This window comes from Solanum dulcamara, chromosome 3 (assembly GCF_947179165.1).
Source record: "Solanum dulcamara chromosome 3, daSolDulc1.2, whole genome shotgun sequence".
In the NCBI taxonomy this organism is placed as follows: Eukaryota; Viridiplantae; Streptophyta; class Magnoliopsida; order Solanales; family Solanaceae; genus Solanum; species Solanum dulcamara.
In genome coordinates this window covers 78,007,597-78,026,456 of record NC_077239.1, presented here as the reverse complement: position 1 = coordinate 78,026,456, position 18,860 = coordinate 78,007,597, and the positions used below count along the sequence as shown (strand labels likewise).

Sequence of the window (18,860 nt, the reverse complement as noted above, 5' to 3'; positions counted from 1 at the left end):
ACAAAACAATATAATTGAAAAAATCTTTCGTACATAGTAATCCACGAGGAGCAGCAGTGTACTATAGTCTGTACTCCGGAGCATTCCAACATGGTTAAAAAAAGACAGTCCGATGCACTAAAACTCCCGCTATGCGCAGGATTCGAGAAAGGGCCCGACCACAAGGGTCTATATACGCAGTCTTACCTTGCATTTCTGTCAGAGGCTATTTCCAAGGCTTGAACCCGTGACCTCCTGGTCACATGACAGCAACTTTACCTGTTACTCCAAAACTCCCCATCAATTCTAACATGGTAGTGTACCAGAAAACAAAAAAAAAACAATTCTAGCATGGTTGCACACAAGAAACGTCATTTCGTATTTTAACAAGTTTAGCATAAAGTGAGCAAATATTTTTTCCCTCACTAAGATATATTATTCCCTCTGTCCCAATTTATTTAGCTTTAGATTTCAAATACCAAATCAAATCATCCGAGGAACCTAAACATTTCAGGAGGAATTTAAAAAATCATTGTGCAATTTATTAGACATAATTTTAAAAGACCCTCCCACATAAACTGTTAAAGAGCAGACGCTTTCGTTAGCTCTTATCAATCTCCTTCACTGGCAGGCTTGAACTACTGCTCGTTTAAGTTCAAAATACCAGTACATAACGTGGAAATTTCGACGAATACTTTTTTCCTAGTGCCTGTAAACTATAAATAGATTAATATTTATTTACATCCATACCAAGGGAAGGAGGATGAAGTATGCAAGACAAAAGTTACAACAAGCATTTCAAAAATAGTTCTATTTATGCCTTACAGAAAACAAATTCTACATCTAGATTACAAAAGAGTAGCTTCTTGCTTTTTCTCCTATCAAGCTATTGTACTTTTTTTATACCCCTCCTACGGAACTCTCACCTTTTTGCTCCTTTGTGACTCGAACCCACAACCTTAGGGTTAAAGGAGGAGGGCGCTTGCCATCCGAGCAACCCCTTCTTGTCACCTATTGTACATGTCATGAAACTCTACAGCAGTAATATCTACAAAAAGAATGTGTGCGCTCAAACGAGTACTGTTGAAAGATCAGCATATTGTCTTCCAGCAAAGTAGTGTAAAGTTCAGGTCAGCAGATAAGTGTTCACAGACAAAGGAAGCTATAGAACACCAGAGGTATGAAGGCGTTATCCAGTTGGGCAGTGTAGGCTTCCAACAGACCACTTATTGTCACCGCAAAAAGAAGAGAGAACCAGTTCTGCATAAGTGCCTATACAGTATTAAAGATCAACCACAAAGTTCAATGAACGAGATTTTTGACAACATTTGGCTTTTATATTTGGAAAATTTGTGAGGTTGCACAAAGTTCACGTGCTTCAGTGCCTAAATTAATTTGAGGATTCAGTCCCAAGTAGACATGAATTTGGATAACTAGGGGCAATCAAAGAATTAAAATGAGGTTCATTATTCACAAGGAAGGAGGTTAATTTTAAGGTGATCACAGAAATTTGCCTCTTCAACTTCAGTCAAAATAAATTTAAGATGCACAACTGCAAATAGTGTAGAAGCATGACCATGTAACTTTCTTTCCTCATAAATACGCACTTATGGGAGCCGCCTTTGGTCTGAATGGGTATGCATGCCGAAACCCCTTTGTACATGTGGAGAGAGAGAGAGAGAGAGAGAGAGAGAGAGAGACAGACCTGAACATATCTGGTTGTAGCTAGAAGTGGAAGTAAAATGAAGCATGCAGCCAGGACAGACGTTATGCCAGCAGCAGTACCTTCAATTGTTTTCTCTACCAAAGAGAATTTGTAGATTCAGATGGTGAAGGGATACAAAAAGAAGCAATAACGAAACAAGAGAGGGAACAGACACATACTGCCAGTTTTGCTCCAGCGGAGGACCCCATACTTGTATCCAACCACCGATGCCTACACAGAAGATAACAACTAAAATTTACAGTGCATAAATGACAATCAATAATGATCCAGTAGCTCTAAGTTCATTCTCTACTGCCCAAACTATCAATATTATTCCTGTCGTGGAAAAAATTAAATTTCATATATGAGAGATACGGAGAGATTGTAAGGTAGGTTTTCATTGTCCTGCACAATTCACATGGTTCCAAGCAAGAATCAAGTGGGTTCTGTCGAAGTGGATCATACTAGTGCATCGAGAAAGGTACAGGACAAGCAAGGAATAGCAACTTTACCATTGTATCTCCAATTCCAAGGCTCAAAATCCCAGCAAAAGGGGCTAATGGCCGGTCATTGAAACCAGAGGACAACCAGATAGGAAGCGCACATCCTAATAAGAGTGAAAAATGACTGAAAGTGGAAGGAAGACAAATGGTTAGAGTTAACAAGAGGTGTATGCTTGCAACTAGTTTCATGCTATGGAGGAACCATTTCAAACCTGACAATAAGAAGATCAGTGTCGCGATGATCTGTAAAAGCATTCATAAATTGGTGCACCAGCTGTCCCAAGGGCCAGATTCTCCATATCTGTTCCCAAAGGCATGATAAATATTGTGAAGCATCATAAATTGTTTAAGCACAGAAATTATAAGAAGTTACCTAGAACTTAGGTAAAATTGAAAAGAAAAAGAACATTACAACATGTCGCATTTACAAGTATATACATACTTCCACGTCTGAAATGTAAGTGCAACAAACTATTAAGACTTCAGTTATATTACTGATTGATTGGTGTTTAATGTGTCAATAAACTTCATCAAAGTCAAATGAAGCGAATATAAGATATGTTTACTTGGCGAGCTTGGCTTCATTTGAAAAGTGTGCATAAGCTTGAAAGTGAATACAATCTTTACCACCCTAATTGATATATGTAACAGACATTCTGTTTTTATGTTGTTTTTCCAATTAATACTGGGTATGTTCTTTTAATTCAAACATTCTTTTGAATTGCAATATCCAAAAACAAGATGAGAGTGCAGTGAAACCTTACTCGTATAATTTCCAACATCAAGAAAACAGCCAAAGCCGCACCAAAAGCCAGATCAAGAAACTTTGGCTGCAGAAAGATATAGACGGTCAACACAACTCCCATAGAAATAAATAATATGCCCAAAAGGAGAAAGACTTCCTAAAGAATTTCAACTCAAATCACCTGAAGTATGAGAGCAGGAACAAACATTGAAACAGCCATTAAATGGTAGTATTTTCGAAGAAGAATCCTCTCAATCTTACTGCTCTTAGAGATGTTATAAAATCGGATAACTGATACATAAATAACAACCAACCAATAGATACACAGCGACAACCTTTTAAGTGGTTCTGACAGAACAAAATCCAATACCCTGCAGCAATCAGAAGACACAGAAAACCAAAATATAAACAAAAGAGAGTAACACTTCATCTATGTCTTGAGGTAAACGATATATGATTTAATTCATAGTAAAGTGATATGAGATAGTCACAGTATGAATGAAAGAGCTAGTCGCTGAACACATTGAAATTTCCTCTTAGATTGTTTTAGTTTTTTTTCAATGGTTCAACAGTTGGACAGATGAAGCAACAAGAATAGGGCAGAGTCAAAACCTCATGGGCTCAACTCGGTTCATAGGTGTGAGGCTTGAAAGTCAAGCTTAACCTAGCTGCCCAAATGAAATTTGATGTCTTTTGACTAGTAACATCAAATACTTAGCTAGAAAGCTTGGCTGAGCTAGATCTGCAAAATTCAGTTCATAGAAGACACAATAGCCAGCAAAAGCTATGAACTCAATCAGTTTCTTAAACAATTTGTTGAACAACTCCCTTCAGAAGATGGAAATACCTATCATTTGTGAATGGTTCAGGGGTAAAATGCTGTCAAGCTCAAGATTTAGCAAGACAATGTGGCAATATGCAAATACCTATACACAATCTTGAGACTCAAGAGCATTAATTTTTAAGTCTTTAAGCTCCAAAAGTCATGCCTCTACCATTATTTAGGATCTTCAGAAATAAAATTTTGTGAAAAGAGACACTGTGAAGTGAGAACTAAAAAGAAATGTTGAAATGTTGGAGCTAGCCAACAATGTTGAAGTAGAGGAAGAAAAATAACTATGAAAATAAAGGTTACAATTGCACATTTTGTGGCTTAAGATCTGATGCAGTGCCATAGCCACCCAGGGAAGGTAGGAATAACAGAGGCATTACATTAACAAGAGGCGATCCTATAGCTTCAGGAACCACATTATTTGAAGTGAACAATATTGTAACATAGGTGTTTATAACAAATTCCTGGCGATTTACATTATTTTTTCTCTTTTGCTTCAAATACAAAAAGAATGTTGCAGTAAGAATGCAAATTTTAAACCAAAAACTCCTAGAATACTTAGTACAGACAGACCAATGAAAAAGAAGCAAGCAAAGTATCTAGACTGCCCATTAAGACACTGCAAAGTTCTTCTCTACCCAGTTATCTTCTCATGCAGTACATATTTTTTAAATAAGTATTATTTACCTACTAGTTAGATGTAGGTAACTGGTAAAGTTGCTGCCATGTGACCAGGAAGTCACGGGTTCAAGCCTCGGAAACAGCCTCTGGCAGAAATGCAAGGTAAGATTGCGTACAATAGACCCTTGTGGTCGGGCCCTTCCCCGAACCCTGCGCATAGCGGGAGCTTTAGTGCACCGGGTTGCCCTTTTTAGTTAGATGTAACACACAACTTCTTGAATCATATAAGGTAACTATGTTTTTTTTTAATTAGGTAAATGCCTGTGTGTGTTTTTCAACCTCAACTAATTCCACGGGGTACCAGCTACCTCCCACTGGGCAACTCTGTCTATCAAGGCCTGGATAGCTAATAAAAAATCATCTAGTGTTTTTGCCTCTGATGAGATTTGTAACTAAGACCTCATGGTTCTCAACCCACTTCATTGCCCACTAAGTCATACCTTGGGTACTCTACTTTAGAGTAGATCCAGCCCTGACCAGAGGTCATGCAGCATTTATATTTATCAAGGATCAAATCTCCACGTGTTTGTCAAGGTCTATCACATGCTTGCACGTCCAGTTTAAAAGCCTAATTGTCTAACACAAGTGTTAATCATCCCTACAAACCACTAAATCTCTGTTAACCAAATCACGCAACATAATAACAATATGCAGCATAATATGTGCAATAATCCAAAAGAAATAAGTTCTAAAGGGAGGCTTACCATAGAAAAGGATGCACGTGAAAATCTTGAACAAGCTGCATCCATGATGGTACAGCTATAATGAGAACACATGCAAGGGAAATGTAGAACACAAAAGATCGCCTTATATGATTATCTGCAGTATCTCTAGAAGATGCCAAGCTGACCCACTCCAGAATTTGAAGCACGTATTTGAACAGCATAGGGAAAAGAAGAAGGCCAATAATTAATCCCTGGAACATAGTGTTACATTTAGTGATCAATACCATGAATCAGAAACCTTTTACTCTATATCACCAAAAGAAGAAAAAAGTCTAGAAAGTTAACAGCTTGTATAATACCTGAATAATAACGCTAACTTCATTTCTTTGGATTCCATATGGTACAGTCACTACCTTAGATACAGTAAAGTATCCATGGGACTGTTAATGGAAAAAACACTGCTTGTTAGGTATCTATATCATCTACTACCTGAGAAAGTAAAATGTGAGAAACTAACCTTAGCAGCAGTACAAGCTAGCATGTCACCAAAATAGATAACAAGGCCAACAGTAACCAGTAGCGCTTCTCCTAAGAAGATAAATAAGAATGTAAAGAACCGTAGAGAGGACTGGAGGACCATTAGCAAACCAAATAGGACATATCAAATGATTGTGAGGCTTCGATCTCTGAATAACAAGAAACAAAGATTGTGTGGAATTAAACATGCTCTAACAGTGCAAGATTGCGTGGAATAACATATGTTCTAAGTTCTAACAGTGCAAGTTAATATCTGGCTTTATCGCATAGTTTGGACATAAAATGCATTTTAGTTACATATAGGCTTAAAAGATACCTATACAACAACAACAACAACCCAGTGAAATCCCACATCGAGAGGTCTGGGGAGGGTAGAGTGTACGCAGACCTGACTCCTACCAATGTAGGACGGCTGTTTCCGAAAGACCCTCGGCTCAATAAAAGCATAGAAAAAGGTCAGACAAGAATATTAGAATAAATAAGTAAGTAGATGACGAAAACGGTTCAAACAATATTATAATCAAAGCACAAAAACAGTAGATATTATTATTGGATAATAACATAAATACCATAAATAGCATACATCAGAGTACAAGAAATCATAGTGCGTTACTACGCCTACGAATAAGGGAGAATAAAACCATTATGTACTAGCCTTCTACCCTAATGTGTGTCCTCCACACCCTCCTATCTAGGGTCATGTCCTCGGTAAGTCGTAAATGCGCCATGTCCTGTCTGATCACCTCTCCCCAATATTTCTTCGGCCTACCCCTACCTCTTCTAAAACAATCCATGGCCAGCCTCTCACATCTCCGCACTGGTGCATCTGGGACTCTCCTCTTCACATGTCCAAACCATCTCAGTCGCGTTTCCCGCATCTTGTCTTCCACCGAGGCCACTCCTACCTTTTCTCGAATAGCCTCATTTCTAATCTTGTCACTCCTGGTATGCCCACACATCCATCTCAACATTCTCATCTCGGCAACCTTCATCCTTTGCACGTGGGAGACCTTAACTGGCCAACACTCCGCCCCATACAACATAGCTGGTCTAACGACCACTTTGTAGAACTTGCCCTTAAGTTGTGGTGGCACCTTCTTGTCACATAACACACCGGAGGCGAGCCTCCATTTCATCCATCCTGCCCCAATACGGTGTGTGACATCCTCGTCGATCTCTCCGCTGTCTTGCATGATAGAACCAAGGTACTTAAAACTACTTCTCTTTTGGATGGCTTGGTCCCCGAGCCTAACTTCCGTGCCAACCTCTTGAGGTGTCTCACTGAACTTGCACTCTAGGTACTCTGTCTTGGTCCTACTCAGCTTAAACCCCTTAGACTCCAAGGTGCGTCTCCAATCTTCCAGCTTAGCGTTAAGTCCGCTACGAGTCTCATCGATGAGGACTATGTCGTCCGCAAAAAGCATACACCATGTCACCTCACCTTGAATTTGTCGCGTCAATCCATCCATCACCAAGGCAAATAGGAACGGGCTAAGAGCTGATCTTTGGTGCAACCCCATCATAACCGGGAAGTGTTCTGAGTCCCCTCCTATTGTCCTTACCCTAGTTTTGGCACCCTCGTACATGTCCTTGATCACCCTTATGTACGCTACATGTACACCTTTAGCCTCCAAACATCTCCATAGTATCTCTCGTGGGACTTTATCGTAAGCCTTTTCCAAGTCGATGAACACCATATGCAAGTCTCTTTTCCTCTCCCTATATTGCTCCATTAGTCTCCTCATAAGGTGGATGGCTTCTGTAGTTAAGCGTCCTGGCATAAATCCGAACTGGTTCTCTGAAATAGACACGCCTCTCCTCACCCTCATCTCTACTACTCTTTCCCACACTTTCATAGTATGGCTTAGAAGCTTAATACCTCTATAGTTGTCACAGCTCTGGCTATCCCCTTTATTTTTGTAAAGCGGGATCATGATGCTCGATCTCCATTCTACGGGCATTGTTGTCGTCGTAAAGATGACATTAAATAACCTAGTCAGCCATTCCAAACCTACCGAGCCCGCACTCTTCCAAAATTCTCCAGGGATCTCGTCAGGTCCGGTCGCTCTTCCCCAGCGCATCCTACGAACAGCATCCTTAACCTCATCGACCGTAATACTCCTACAACCCCCAAAATCGTGACTCCTTCCTTTATGTTCCAAATCTCCCAACATAATTTCTCTGTCCCCTTTGTCATTCAAAAGTTTATGGAAGTATGACTGCCATCTTTGTTTGATAAGGGTCTCCTCTACCAATACTTTTCCGTCTTCGTCTTTAATGCACTTCACTTGATCCACATCGCGTGCCCTTCTCTCCCGGGCCCTGGCTAGCCTGAATAATTTTCTGTCCCCACCTTTCTCTTCCAGTTCAGCATAAAGACGTTCAAAAGCTGCTATTTTTGCCGTTGCAACCGCCGACTTCGCCTCGTTCCTCGCTATCTTATACAGTTCTCTATTTGTCCACTTCTCCACCTCATCCTTGCTCTCCATCAACTTAGCATACGCCACCTTCTTTGCTTCCACTTTCCCTTGCACTTCTCCATTCCACCACCAGTCCCCTCGATGCCGACTACGACTGCCTGTCGAGACTCCTAGCACTTCCTTTGCTACAACCCTAATATAACTAGCTGTCCTATCCCACATATCGTTCGCATCCCCACTACTATCCCAGGCCCCCATATCCTTTAATTTCTCTCCCATCTCGAGGGCACTAACCGTTGTCAAACTCCCCCATCTGATCCTAGGTCGTTCTTCCCCGACCCTCCTCGTCCTTGTCATCTTTATCCCTAAATCCATCACTAAGAGCTTATGTCGAGTTGTAAGGTTGTCGATCGGGATAACCTTACAGTCTTTGCACAAACCCTTATCATCCTTCCTGAGGAGTAAAAAATCTATCTGAGTTTTAGCCACTGAGCTACGGAAGGTTACCAAGTGGTCCTCCTTTTTTGGGAAACTCGAGTTGGCTATCACCAATCCGAAAGCTCTTGCGAAATCCAACAGTGCGGTTCCTCCTCCATTTCTGTCCCCGAAGCCAAAGCCCCCATGCACATCATCATACCCTCCCGAAGTAGATCCGATGTGCCCATTAAAATAATGATTCAAATTATCACATTATTTTAATGTAAATAACTACTAAGAACACAGTCAAACTTGCATATAATGTATCGGAATTCTCTTTCAAATTTCAGATAAGATAACATCCATGAATACAAACCCATCCTGCAACATAAAGACACTACACTACCCAAGTTGCTTTAATCTTCTCTAAAAGGCGAGAGATGCTTCCAAATAAATAACAAGTTTTAGAGCCATCATACAAATTTTAACTAAGAAGGCATATTACATTCAACACGAACCATACTTCTTTGTTAAAGATAATCAATGTGAATATAGCATTTAATGTAAATCTAAGATGACATATAAAACAAAAGATCATTATTCTCAGAAAATGGTTCAAACTCTCACTAATAGAACCCAAAATATGAGTATCCCTAAATTAAGCACATAAAAAAGATCAACTACAAGATACCATGAGAAAAGAATAAGAAAAACAGGCTTTACAAGAAATTCTAAAATGACTGAAAAAGATCGGCTGATATCACCTTCATCTTCGGTATTTTGCCTTTACATGATATTATCACCCATGTCTCAATGACATCAGTCTTACATACTAGCTTTTTGTTTCATCTGGTGGAATCAATGGTCAACGTCACAAATCTACTATAGGTACAAATCAACATGTATGTATCAACGGGCAGAATGACCCAATGGAGCAGGTAAATGGGTAGAATGAAGCTCTAGATAAATAATTGTTGTTTCATATTGCCTATAGCAACATCCCGAAAAATCTTAGGTTTGTTGTGATTAGTGGAGAGTGAATGTGAACTGAATAACCGCACAACAGAGTGGACCCTCATATCAAGTGTGCAATTTAGTAGTTTGCGATGCTAGAAATCTAGTAAAGTAAAAAATATAGTAACATGACCAACCAATTGAAGCGCATGCTGGAAAAGTGCGGAGAATATTCTGAATTAATTTTACTGCTGCAAATCCATGAGAGAATAGCCACAATAAGATAGCTGCTGTATACCACCCTGCCGGAGAAGTTCACCAAGAGTTGTTAAGAAGGCATAGCTTTCAGCAACTTACTAGGTTGACCAATGAATCAAAAAGTGAATATAAAGAAAGAGAAGTTGACCTACCACTATGAGATTTCACAGCAAAAGACACAGAGAAGACACCAAAGTACAATACTATACAACTTAAGCTACAGCAAGAAGTAGCACAATTTTTGCGGTCTGATTGATGGTAAAAAATGAAGCAGAGGTAAGCTAGCACAGTGTAGCAACTTGCAGATGTCACCCAATAAAGTAGTTGCAGGTTTTCAAGCTCTGTTAAAAGGTCAAAACAAAAAGAAGTCAATCATACAGGTGAGGCAAGGTAGGATTCAACATAGTTCCTGAATACAAACTCGCCAATACTTTGAAGTGACTGATGGAAATCTACTTATTAGGTGAATAAATATAGAAAAAACAACCACACTTCTTCTCAGATACACAAGCAGAAGCAAGATTACACAGTTCCTCTACTAGACAGGGTTTCTCCATGTAGAAACATCACAAGATGGAAAATAACTTGACAATATGTAAGATTGGAGATTCAATAGTCAGGTACATAAATACAAAAATAGTACTTAAAACTTACCAATTTAGAGTACGATTATCTGTCTTCATACTGGACTTTTCACTGTCATTACTTTGAATTAATTTTATTTTTTTTAAAAAAACGGTGCTTCATTTACTCATCAACATCCTTGCAAGAACCAGTTTACGAAGATTTTTCAAGTGGTTTGAACATAACATTTTAGAGATGGAGGGTAAATAATAAGAAGTACCTTTTTTTTATCCAAGTGTTATTGTACTTATGCAACAATTACAAATTCAAGACTGGTAAAAACTCTAAACATGGAAGGACCAAAGTTCATACAAAAGGTTAAAAAGCTTAGCTCCCCAGTACTTCTGTTCTTAAAATTCTTCCAGATCTGGGCATACTAGCAAAAAAAAATCGTGTGCTGAGAGACATATGAGGCCTCAAAAAAGATGGGATCAATTTGACCTGCCAAAACAGTTGGGGCTATAGCACAATATGATAATGCTCTAATCCGTATCTTCGCTCCCAAAGGCTGAGAAAAATAATAGATGATTGTAACCAAAATGATAGCTTGAATCAAAAGAAAAGCATTCTCTCCAAAAGCTGAAAATGGAAGTCCTTTTTGAAGACAATATGCTAAATATAACCAATTACTTCAAGCTGAAAGCTCACAACACTAACACTTTTGCATTGCAAAAATTTTAATATCTGAGGAAGTTTAACAGTGGTGGAGGCAGCAACAATAGCATAACCAAGGAGCTTGGATATTAACGGAAGCAAACAATCCTTTTCCAGGAATTCACCTTTGCTAAGGGTTCCCGCAACACAACCAATCCATCCCAAGAAACTTTAGATCAGCCATCTTGAGGAGATCAACAAAATTCTTCCAGTTTGTTTATGGTCTTATTGTGGAACTAAGGAATTGGGTTTGATTGAAAGAAACGCTTTAAGGTGATACACGAAGGATGAATCCTTAAACGGAGAGCTCATTGCTGAAATTTCTGATCACGTAGGTTGCCTTGTTATTGTGGCAATTTTGCGGTGCACTCCCCCATAGCATTTTCTCGGGAGTGGGGGACGGGAAAAATATTTGCACCCGATATAATAGCAAGTACTCCAACTACAAAAGCTCAATTTGCTCAAAAATGAGTGTTCTACCTTCACTTCCAGATTGATTTAAAGACACTCCTCTTGACATCTGAATCAACTTTGATACCATAAGACCAGGCAGCGTTACTGCCCCCAAAAATATCCCTGATGAAGCACCAGGCCTGAAAAACAGTACCACGACTATGTAAATAAACATTATAAGGAAACCAAAACTACACATTTAACAAACACACCAAAAAAAAACACCCAATTCAGAAATTTGCCCTGCTCAATCCCAAATTTTCAATCAAAACGAACGACAACGTAAATCAAAAGAGGAAAACTATGTAAAAGCGCAAATTGAAGATGCAGCCAAGTGGTTGCAACTTCATACGTTTCACTCCCGAACTCTTCTGCCTTTCATATTTCGGCCCGGCCCTCGCTCACCTAAAAAATCATTAAAAAGGAAATTGCAGTAAAATTAACCTGGTTTTGAAGAAGTGAGGGAGGGAAACTGAAGAAGAGGCATCGACGGAGATCTCGACGGAGAGGGCAAGGAGCGAGAGGAGAGAAAGGGAGAGAGATTCGGCGAGGAGAGCTTGAGGGACGGAGAAGACAATCCGAGCAATGAATAGTGCTACCACAGCTCGCTCGCCGGTCAGAAACGACAATGAAGCCATGGGATTCCGATGTACCAGTAGCTGAAATTGAAGAAGAACTCCGGGGACCGTGTGAACTGAGGGAAATTCGGTGGGTTTGGCGCGCACCGGGTTTTTATACGCCGTTGAACTGTCAACTCATCTTCATTGCATAAAGCCCTTTTCAAGATGGGCAAATTACATATTTGATCGATACATCAATATTCATCAAAATAATTAGAAAGAAATATTGAATATATTTTTAAATTTGGCACAAATTATTACTTTGGTTCTTAAATTATTGACAATCTTAAAAATATTTCTCTACTTAATTTAATTGTGAACTTAAATACACCCTCGATCTTGCAACGTGAAATACACTCATAAATTCTCGTTAAATTTAGGGGTGTTTTTAACACTTTTTTCGGCTTGTTATTAAGATCTCTATGCTCGTACAAGAGTTTAAAACCATTTGTTATGTCTTATGATAGATCGGGGGTTATTTAAGTCCAGTTAGTCAAGTAAAAAAATATTTTTAAAACTATTAATAATTCAGAAATAAAACTATCAATATGCTTTAAGTTCGAAAGTATTTTCAATACTTAATAATTATATTTACAAGCTATTCTATTTGTTTCAATTTATTTGTCTTTTAAGAATTATTCTAATCGCACCATGTCTTGTTAGCGCATTATCAAGAAAAGACCAGGAAAACATTTTGAATGATGAAATATTTATTGTAGTTAATTAAAGGTTTATGCCCCTTTTTGTAAGGGCGAGTGTAACAATTGAACCCATATTAACTTTTGTCTTTGAATTTTAAAACAACACTTATTTTGTAAATATTTTTTCGTTTTACTAAAATAACATTTATTTTAAAACGAAAGAAGTACTATTATTCCTTTTCCCATGTGGTCACTCCAGTCCAATTTATTCCTCCTGGTCCCAATTTGGGTCAGTTATATTAAAGTAATATTCTCGCTAAGTGCATTAGATAACAATTAAAAATAGAAAAATTACTAGGAAAAATACTTTTTAATAAATAATTATTGATTTTAGCGATACTTTTTATTTATTACCATTTATAGCAATATATAGCAATATTATGATATATATATTATGTATTAAAAGTGAATTATGCATGCAATATAAATGTATTATAAGTGTTTTAAAATATATTATACTTGTTTGGTAAGAAATTGACACAATGTATTATAAGTGTATTAAAGTATGTGGTAAATATATTATCCATGAATAAAACTTGTATTATATGAGTTTTATAAATTATTCTCGCTACTATGTATTAAAATTGTATTATAAGTATTCAGTGAAAAAAAATATTATTCCTATAAATGGTAAATATTTTCTTAATGTAGTAAATTTCCCATTAAAAATAAAGTATTAAAGGCCCAAACAAGTTATAAAGTAATAATTATTAGAATATATCAAGAATTTATATATATTTAATCAGTCAATAATACTAGACCAATAACTATTTCTTTTTAAAATATGATTCTATAGTTTATTGTTTTTTCTTTCCAACAAAATCAAAATTAATCTCATCTATAACTTTTTGAAGAGCGAACACAATTTCCGGAATATTTTATTTGTGTTGTACCAAATAGTTTAACAATGTAGTCATTGTTTGAAATGCCAAATTTAACGATACATGTGGGACAATGCTACTATCATCATATTCAGGATCATTCTCATCATCACTATTCATTACATATTGAATAATCTCTTCCTCTGTAGGTGATTTCATAACTGTATCATTCTCGTTAGAGTAGTTCAAAAGATGTTCAACATTCATCACATTTATGTAGGCTAAATTAGCTATGACATTATTTAACTTGGATACCTTCATCCAATTCACCAACTTATTGGATACCTAGATTTAAATTTTAAAATTGTTAATTCAAATATATTTTTTCTTTTCTATGACACATACTGCAAAATACTCTCTAAAATAATAAATATTTATTTATCGATAAATAAATATTTTATACATTTATCGATAAACTAATAATCTCAATAAATAATTTTTTTTTCGATCCCTAACATAAGCATTTATAGAAGTTTTACTGTACTTGAAAAATGTGCCTGCTTATTTTCCCCTCTTACATGAATAACGAAGTAATATAAGTGTCATAGAATCACTGCAACAAAAGTGATATTCAATGAAAATAGATTTTTTTTGTAACAATATTTAGTATCTTAAAAAATATTTAATAGTAATTAAATTAATGTATGATTGCATTTAGACTAAGTAGTATTTGGCAATATTTATATATTTGTTATAAATATTCGTATTTATTATTGCCGCTAAATATATTTAACATTAATTATATTATGGTCACTTAATAATTGCCACAATTTTTTTTTTATTGTAATGTGTGCATTTTACTGCCAAAGATAAGTTATTTTATCTATTTTAAAATTAAACTAGTTACTTATAAGAGTCCGTCAAATGATTTTTAAGAAGCATTATACGTCCACCAAAAGCTATAGTAAAAGGAGTTAAAAGCTCTCTTCATCTTTAATTATATATCTTGAGTTTGAATTGTGAATAGAGAAAATCATAGTAGAAAATACTTTTTCCTTTATTAAATTTTTCACAACGTAAATTTGAATTAATCAGAAGTTTAATATAAATAACTAATATCAAGCAGATAGTAAAAAAAATAGATACGCAGTATGTTTTTCTAAAGGTGAAAATTTTCCAGCATTTAGGGAAGAACAACTTCGGGTTAAACTTTCTCTGTAATTTATCAATAATTCTAGACATTAATCTTTTTTTCTCTCTGTAAATATAAGTAGTCAATAAATCTAGAAAGTTATAGTCAAAATGTAGGGATATTAGCACTTGTAATTTAGTCCCTTCATTAAATATCGACAAGTTCTAGTTATGATCCCGTATGATTTTTGATAAAATACATTTAACTCTCAATTAATTGATATATTTAGTTTTGAATCTTTTGATCCCTAGAACTTTAAATTTAGTAATAGGGCAATCAATGCAAGTTGTTGACTTCTGTTAAGTGTAGGACCATTTTATATGATTCCAGGATTAATAACAGGCAAAGTTGAGGCAGGTTTAATAGCTTCGAAATTAATCTATAAAGAAAAGCTTTTCTCCGAATGAATAAGCATACAGATTCAAATATAGTTAAATATATTCTAATACAAATAACAAATATGGAGTGAGAAATAAAAAAAAAGACAGTTCCATTCTCAACATTAGGTGCAAAATTAAGAGGGCCATCTCCTTTCTCTTATGTATTGAAAACATTTGTAGTAGTAATTAATATCAAGCCTATTGCTAGGAGATCTTCATTTTTATATCTATGATTTTTTTTTGAAAATATCATTCTTCTATTCAATTTGTATATGGTCATAAGAGATTATTTTTTCCTAAAATTGAATGATAAATTACTGATAATTTAAAATTTTATCTCAAATACCACTTGAGTTATGTTTTTTTTTTCTTTTCACTTTCTCATTTTACTTTTAAGCAAAAGAAGTATTATATAGTATGATCTAATGTGACACACCAGCTAGCTATAGAGACAAGTTCAAGATTTGAAACTCATGAATTTCACGCAATTTTGACTTTAAAAAAAACTTCAGCATATGTACCCAAGAAGAATTGGACACTCATTCAAAGAGGGTGGTAACAAAAGCTTAAGTAAGTTTCATTTCTACCGTTGGATCAAGAAATTACTTTGTTATTAAGTCTTCAATAAATATTTTTTATATATTTAATAGTTAAATTTCTCAATATAAATATACGTAAATCTGCACAAAAATTACTGGGTTCTCAAAAACTCTCTCACCTTGATTAGCCCCCCCCCCCCCCTAGCTACCAATTAATATTGATAGTTATATAGGGTTCATATTAGCCGATTACTATCCTTGCAAATGCAAAGTCAACATCAATTAGAAGACAAATCGTCTTCATATATCCAACTATAGTATATAAGATAAAATAAAATATAATCCATGCACAACACGCAAAATATTTCTCTTTTAATTCATATATTAATATCCTTGTTTTTAATGAGGTGAAAATTTCCTGCCGACTCATGCTAGTATAATTAAACACTGATCCCCTATAAACATCTATACATATATATGACATATCTATTTTGCAAATCCATTAAAAAAAATCAATGACTTTCTAATTTTTACGAAATAAAGCTACAATCAAAGTTACAAACACAAAAATATTCACCCAATTATTCAAATTACGTGCTAATTAAGTAATCTTTTTTATATTTATAATAATTAAAAATAAAAAGTTAACTATGTATGTAACACTCTAAAGGTCACTCAACCGATTAAATATCCATTTTACCCTCTAAATTGTCAACCATTATTTTATTTTTTCACTTTTAAATATTATTATATATCTTCTCTTTTTAATCTATATTATGGACTTACCCATAGAACCCCAAATAACTTTCAAGCACATACAACATTGAAATAATAAAATATCTGAGTATAGTAATAATTATAATAATTTGTTTGTATATCAATATTTTGATAATAACAACATAAACACAAAATTTTATCTGTGCAATTGAGAATGAAAGAGAATAAAAGCATTTAAATAATATATTCAATGCATGTAATACAATTTTTTTTATTTAAAATAGAATTATATTCTATAATATACATTATATATGTTTGAAAATTGTGCTCAATTATTTTATTATTACATCATTATATATGCTTGAAAATTATTTTTCACTTTTTACTATAGTTAAGTTCTTTATACCGATTAAAAAGAAAAATAATTATAATATTAAAAAGTAAAAAATGACAAAGATTGATAATTAAAGGGTAAAATTGGTTTTTGGCTGATTAAGTGGCCTTCTTAGTGTTATATGCATAGTTTATATGACTTTTCTATTAAGAACAAACGAAGCATGCCTAATATAGAGCGTTTTACCTTTCAAAAAGGACTTATCAATAGTATTCGTGTCAAACTAAACTTATTAATTTATCATCGTCAAGTAATAAATCAAGGTGAAAATATGTATAATCAATTAATTATAATTTAATGGCATTTTCTCATGGATGCAACGGGGTTAGCAAGCTTAGGACAACACTACTTTAGAGTTTAGCTATAGTTTTGGTGTAGTCCATTTTTGCTAGTTCAATTACTGAATATTTCCATTAATAAATTGGCTATAAGTAGTCCATTAGGGGGATTAGGTGTCTTGTAGTTAAATAAAAAGGAAAAAGAACCTCCCTTGATTAAATTCACAGCTTAGATTTTTAATTTTGGTATAGTTACCAATATATACCATTTGTTCATCTAGTTTATTAATATGGTCGAAGACTCGAAGTATACGCATAAACATATGTAATAATTGATAAGTATATTATATTTTTAGTGTATGGTAGTATATGTATTTTAGTATAAATATCTAAAATTCTAAAATACATTGACAAACAAAATTACACTCAAAAGGGAAAAAGGTAGAGAAGCAAAGGGCTGAACACATGTAAAAAAACAAGACAACAAAAGATAAAGGGCCCAAATAGGATCCGATCATTTAAAAATAAAGGAAAAAATTACCTAAATACACAACTTATTTTACCATATTCTCTAAAATTTTCTACCATTTGAAAAAATTACAAAAATTCCTATTCTTGGATACATCACTTTACACGATGTATCGGTCTGATACATCACTTTATACTATGTATCGATCGGATACAATGATGTATCAGGACGTCGGATACATCACTTTACATGATGTATCGGTCGGATATGTCACTTTATGCGATGTATTGGTCGGATACATCACTTTTCATGATGTATCAAAGTGTCGGATACATAACTTTATATGATGTATCAGTGGGATACGCCACTTTACGTGATGTATCAGGACGTTTTGGGATGTATCCGGATTCCACCAAATTTAAAGAATTTTTGTAACTTGAAAATGTGTAGAGATATGATGTAATTAACTTTTAACAATATGGAATTTGTGTTATCCGAATTAGCAATCGTTGACACACATTATACTTTATAGTGGTATTTTTTAAAAAAATTACAACATAGTGAGATTACGCAATTTTATAACATATATACACTTATATATACATGTATATGTGTATTAAAAAATCCTAGCTGCCACTGCGTACATACATACACATATAGTTGGTCACACTTACATCTAACTTTTGCTTTGAAAATACATCATAGATATATAGTTGGCCACACATATGTACTACATATACAATTATAACCAGATATTGTATCTGAAATTTTTAGATAGTATGAAATATTGTATCCACGCAAATACATGCATTCTGCTACGGATTTTAAAATTAAACTGTTGTTACGTTTAGAAATATAGCAAAATCTCACTATTTATTTATTTTAAAATTTTGCAAAATTGATACTAATAACGTTATTTACTAAACTTTTGTCTCTATGACTAAAATAATGAAACCAATTCAACTAAATTAGGAAATCAAAGCCCAAACCAAAGAGCCTATTTTACTTAAATCTCATAGTGAAAAAGCTCAATTACAATTTATCCCAACTTTTTTGGTAATTACCCGAATTCCCTCTTTTTTCCAAATTTCTGATACATACGAATGACGCTGATACATCGCGATTTGATACATAAGTCATTTTCATGATACACTGCTAGTTGATACAAACCAAACATTGTAATATCAATAAAACTTATGAATCAACTTATAACACCTAATATATCATGAACACAATAAAAATAGTAGTAAAACTTATGTTTTACTGATACATTTTGTGTTTGGTTTGTATCAACTAACGATGTATCAACATCATTCCTATGC

At 34.8% G+C, this 18,860-nt stretch overlaps 1 protein-coding gene across 2 annotated transcripts; it reads right to left on the bottom strand.

The window, feature by feature from the left end:
• Positions 1-745: 745 nt before the first annotated feature.
• Positions 746-12,197, bottom strand: LOC129883102 (dolichol kinase EVAN-like). Of its 2 annotated transcripts, none has more exons than XM_055957681.1 (14): positions 11,872-12,197; positions 11,455-11,567; positions 9,849-10,037; positions 9,636-9,740; positions 5,628-5,698; positions 5,470-5,550; positions 5,150-5,361; positions 3,114-3,303; positions 2,952-3,017; positions 2,400-2,488; positions 2,197-2,311; positions 1,864-1,915; positions 1,685-1,779; positions 746-1,251 (listed from the first exon to the last, which is right to left on the bottom strand). In XM_055957681.1, the coding sequence occupies exons 1-14, from the start codon at positions 12,063-12,065 to the stop codon at positions 1,126-1,128; spliced, it is 1,698 nt and encodes a 565-aa protein (XP_055813656.1). In that variant the 5' UTR covers positions 12,066-12,197; the 3' UTR covers positions 746-1,125. The 2 variants fall into 2 exon arrangements, with proteins under 2 accessions (XP_055813656.1, XP_055813657.1); XM_055957682.1 differs by having other exon boundaries at positions 746-1,239; positions 11,872-12,196.
• Positions 12,198-18,860: the final 6,663 nt, after the last annotated feature.

What these genes read in the sequence shown, in the direction of transcription:
- LOC129883102 (XM_055957681.1), bottom strand. Translation starts at nt 12,065, where the DNA reads ATGGCTTCATTGTCGTTTCTGACCGGCGAGCGAGCTGTGGTAGCACTA. An exon ending in AAGTTAGCGTTATTATTCAG is followed by an intron (nt 5,362 to 5,469) that starts GTATTATACAAG and finishes ACTATGTTCCAG; the next exon opens with GGATTAATTATTGGCCTTCT. An exon ending in TTGGAATTGGAGATACAATG is followed by an intron (nt 1,916 to 2,196) that starts GTAAAGTTGCTA and finishes TCTTCTGTGTAG; the next exon opens with GCATCGGTGGTTGGATACAA.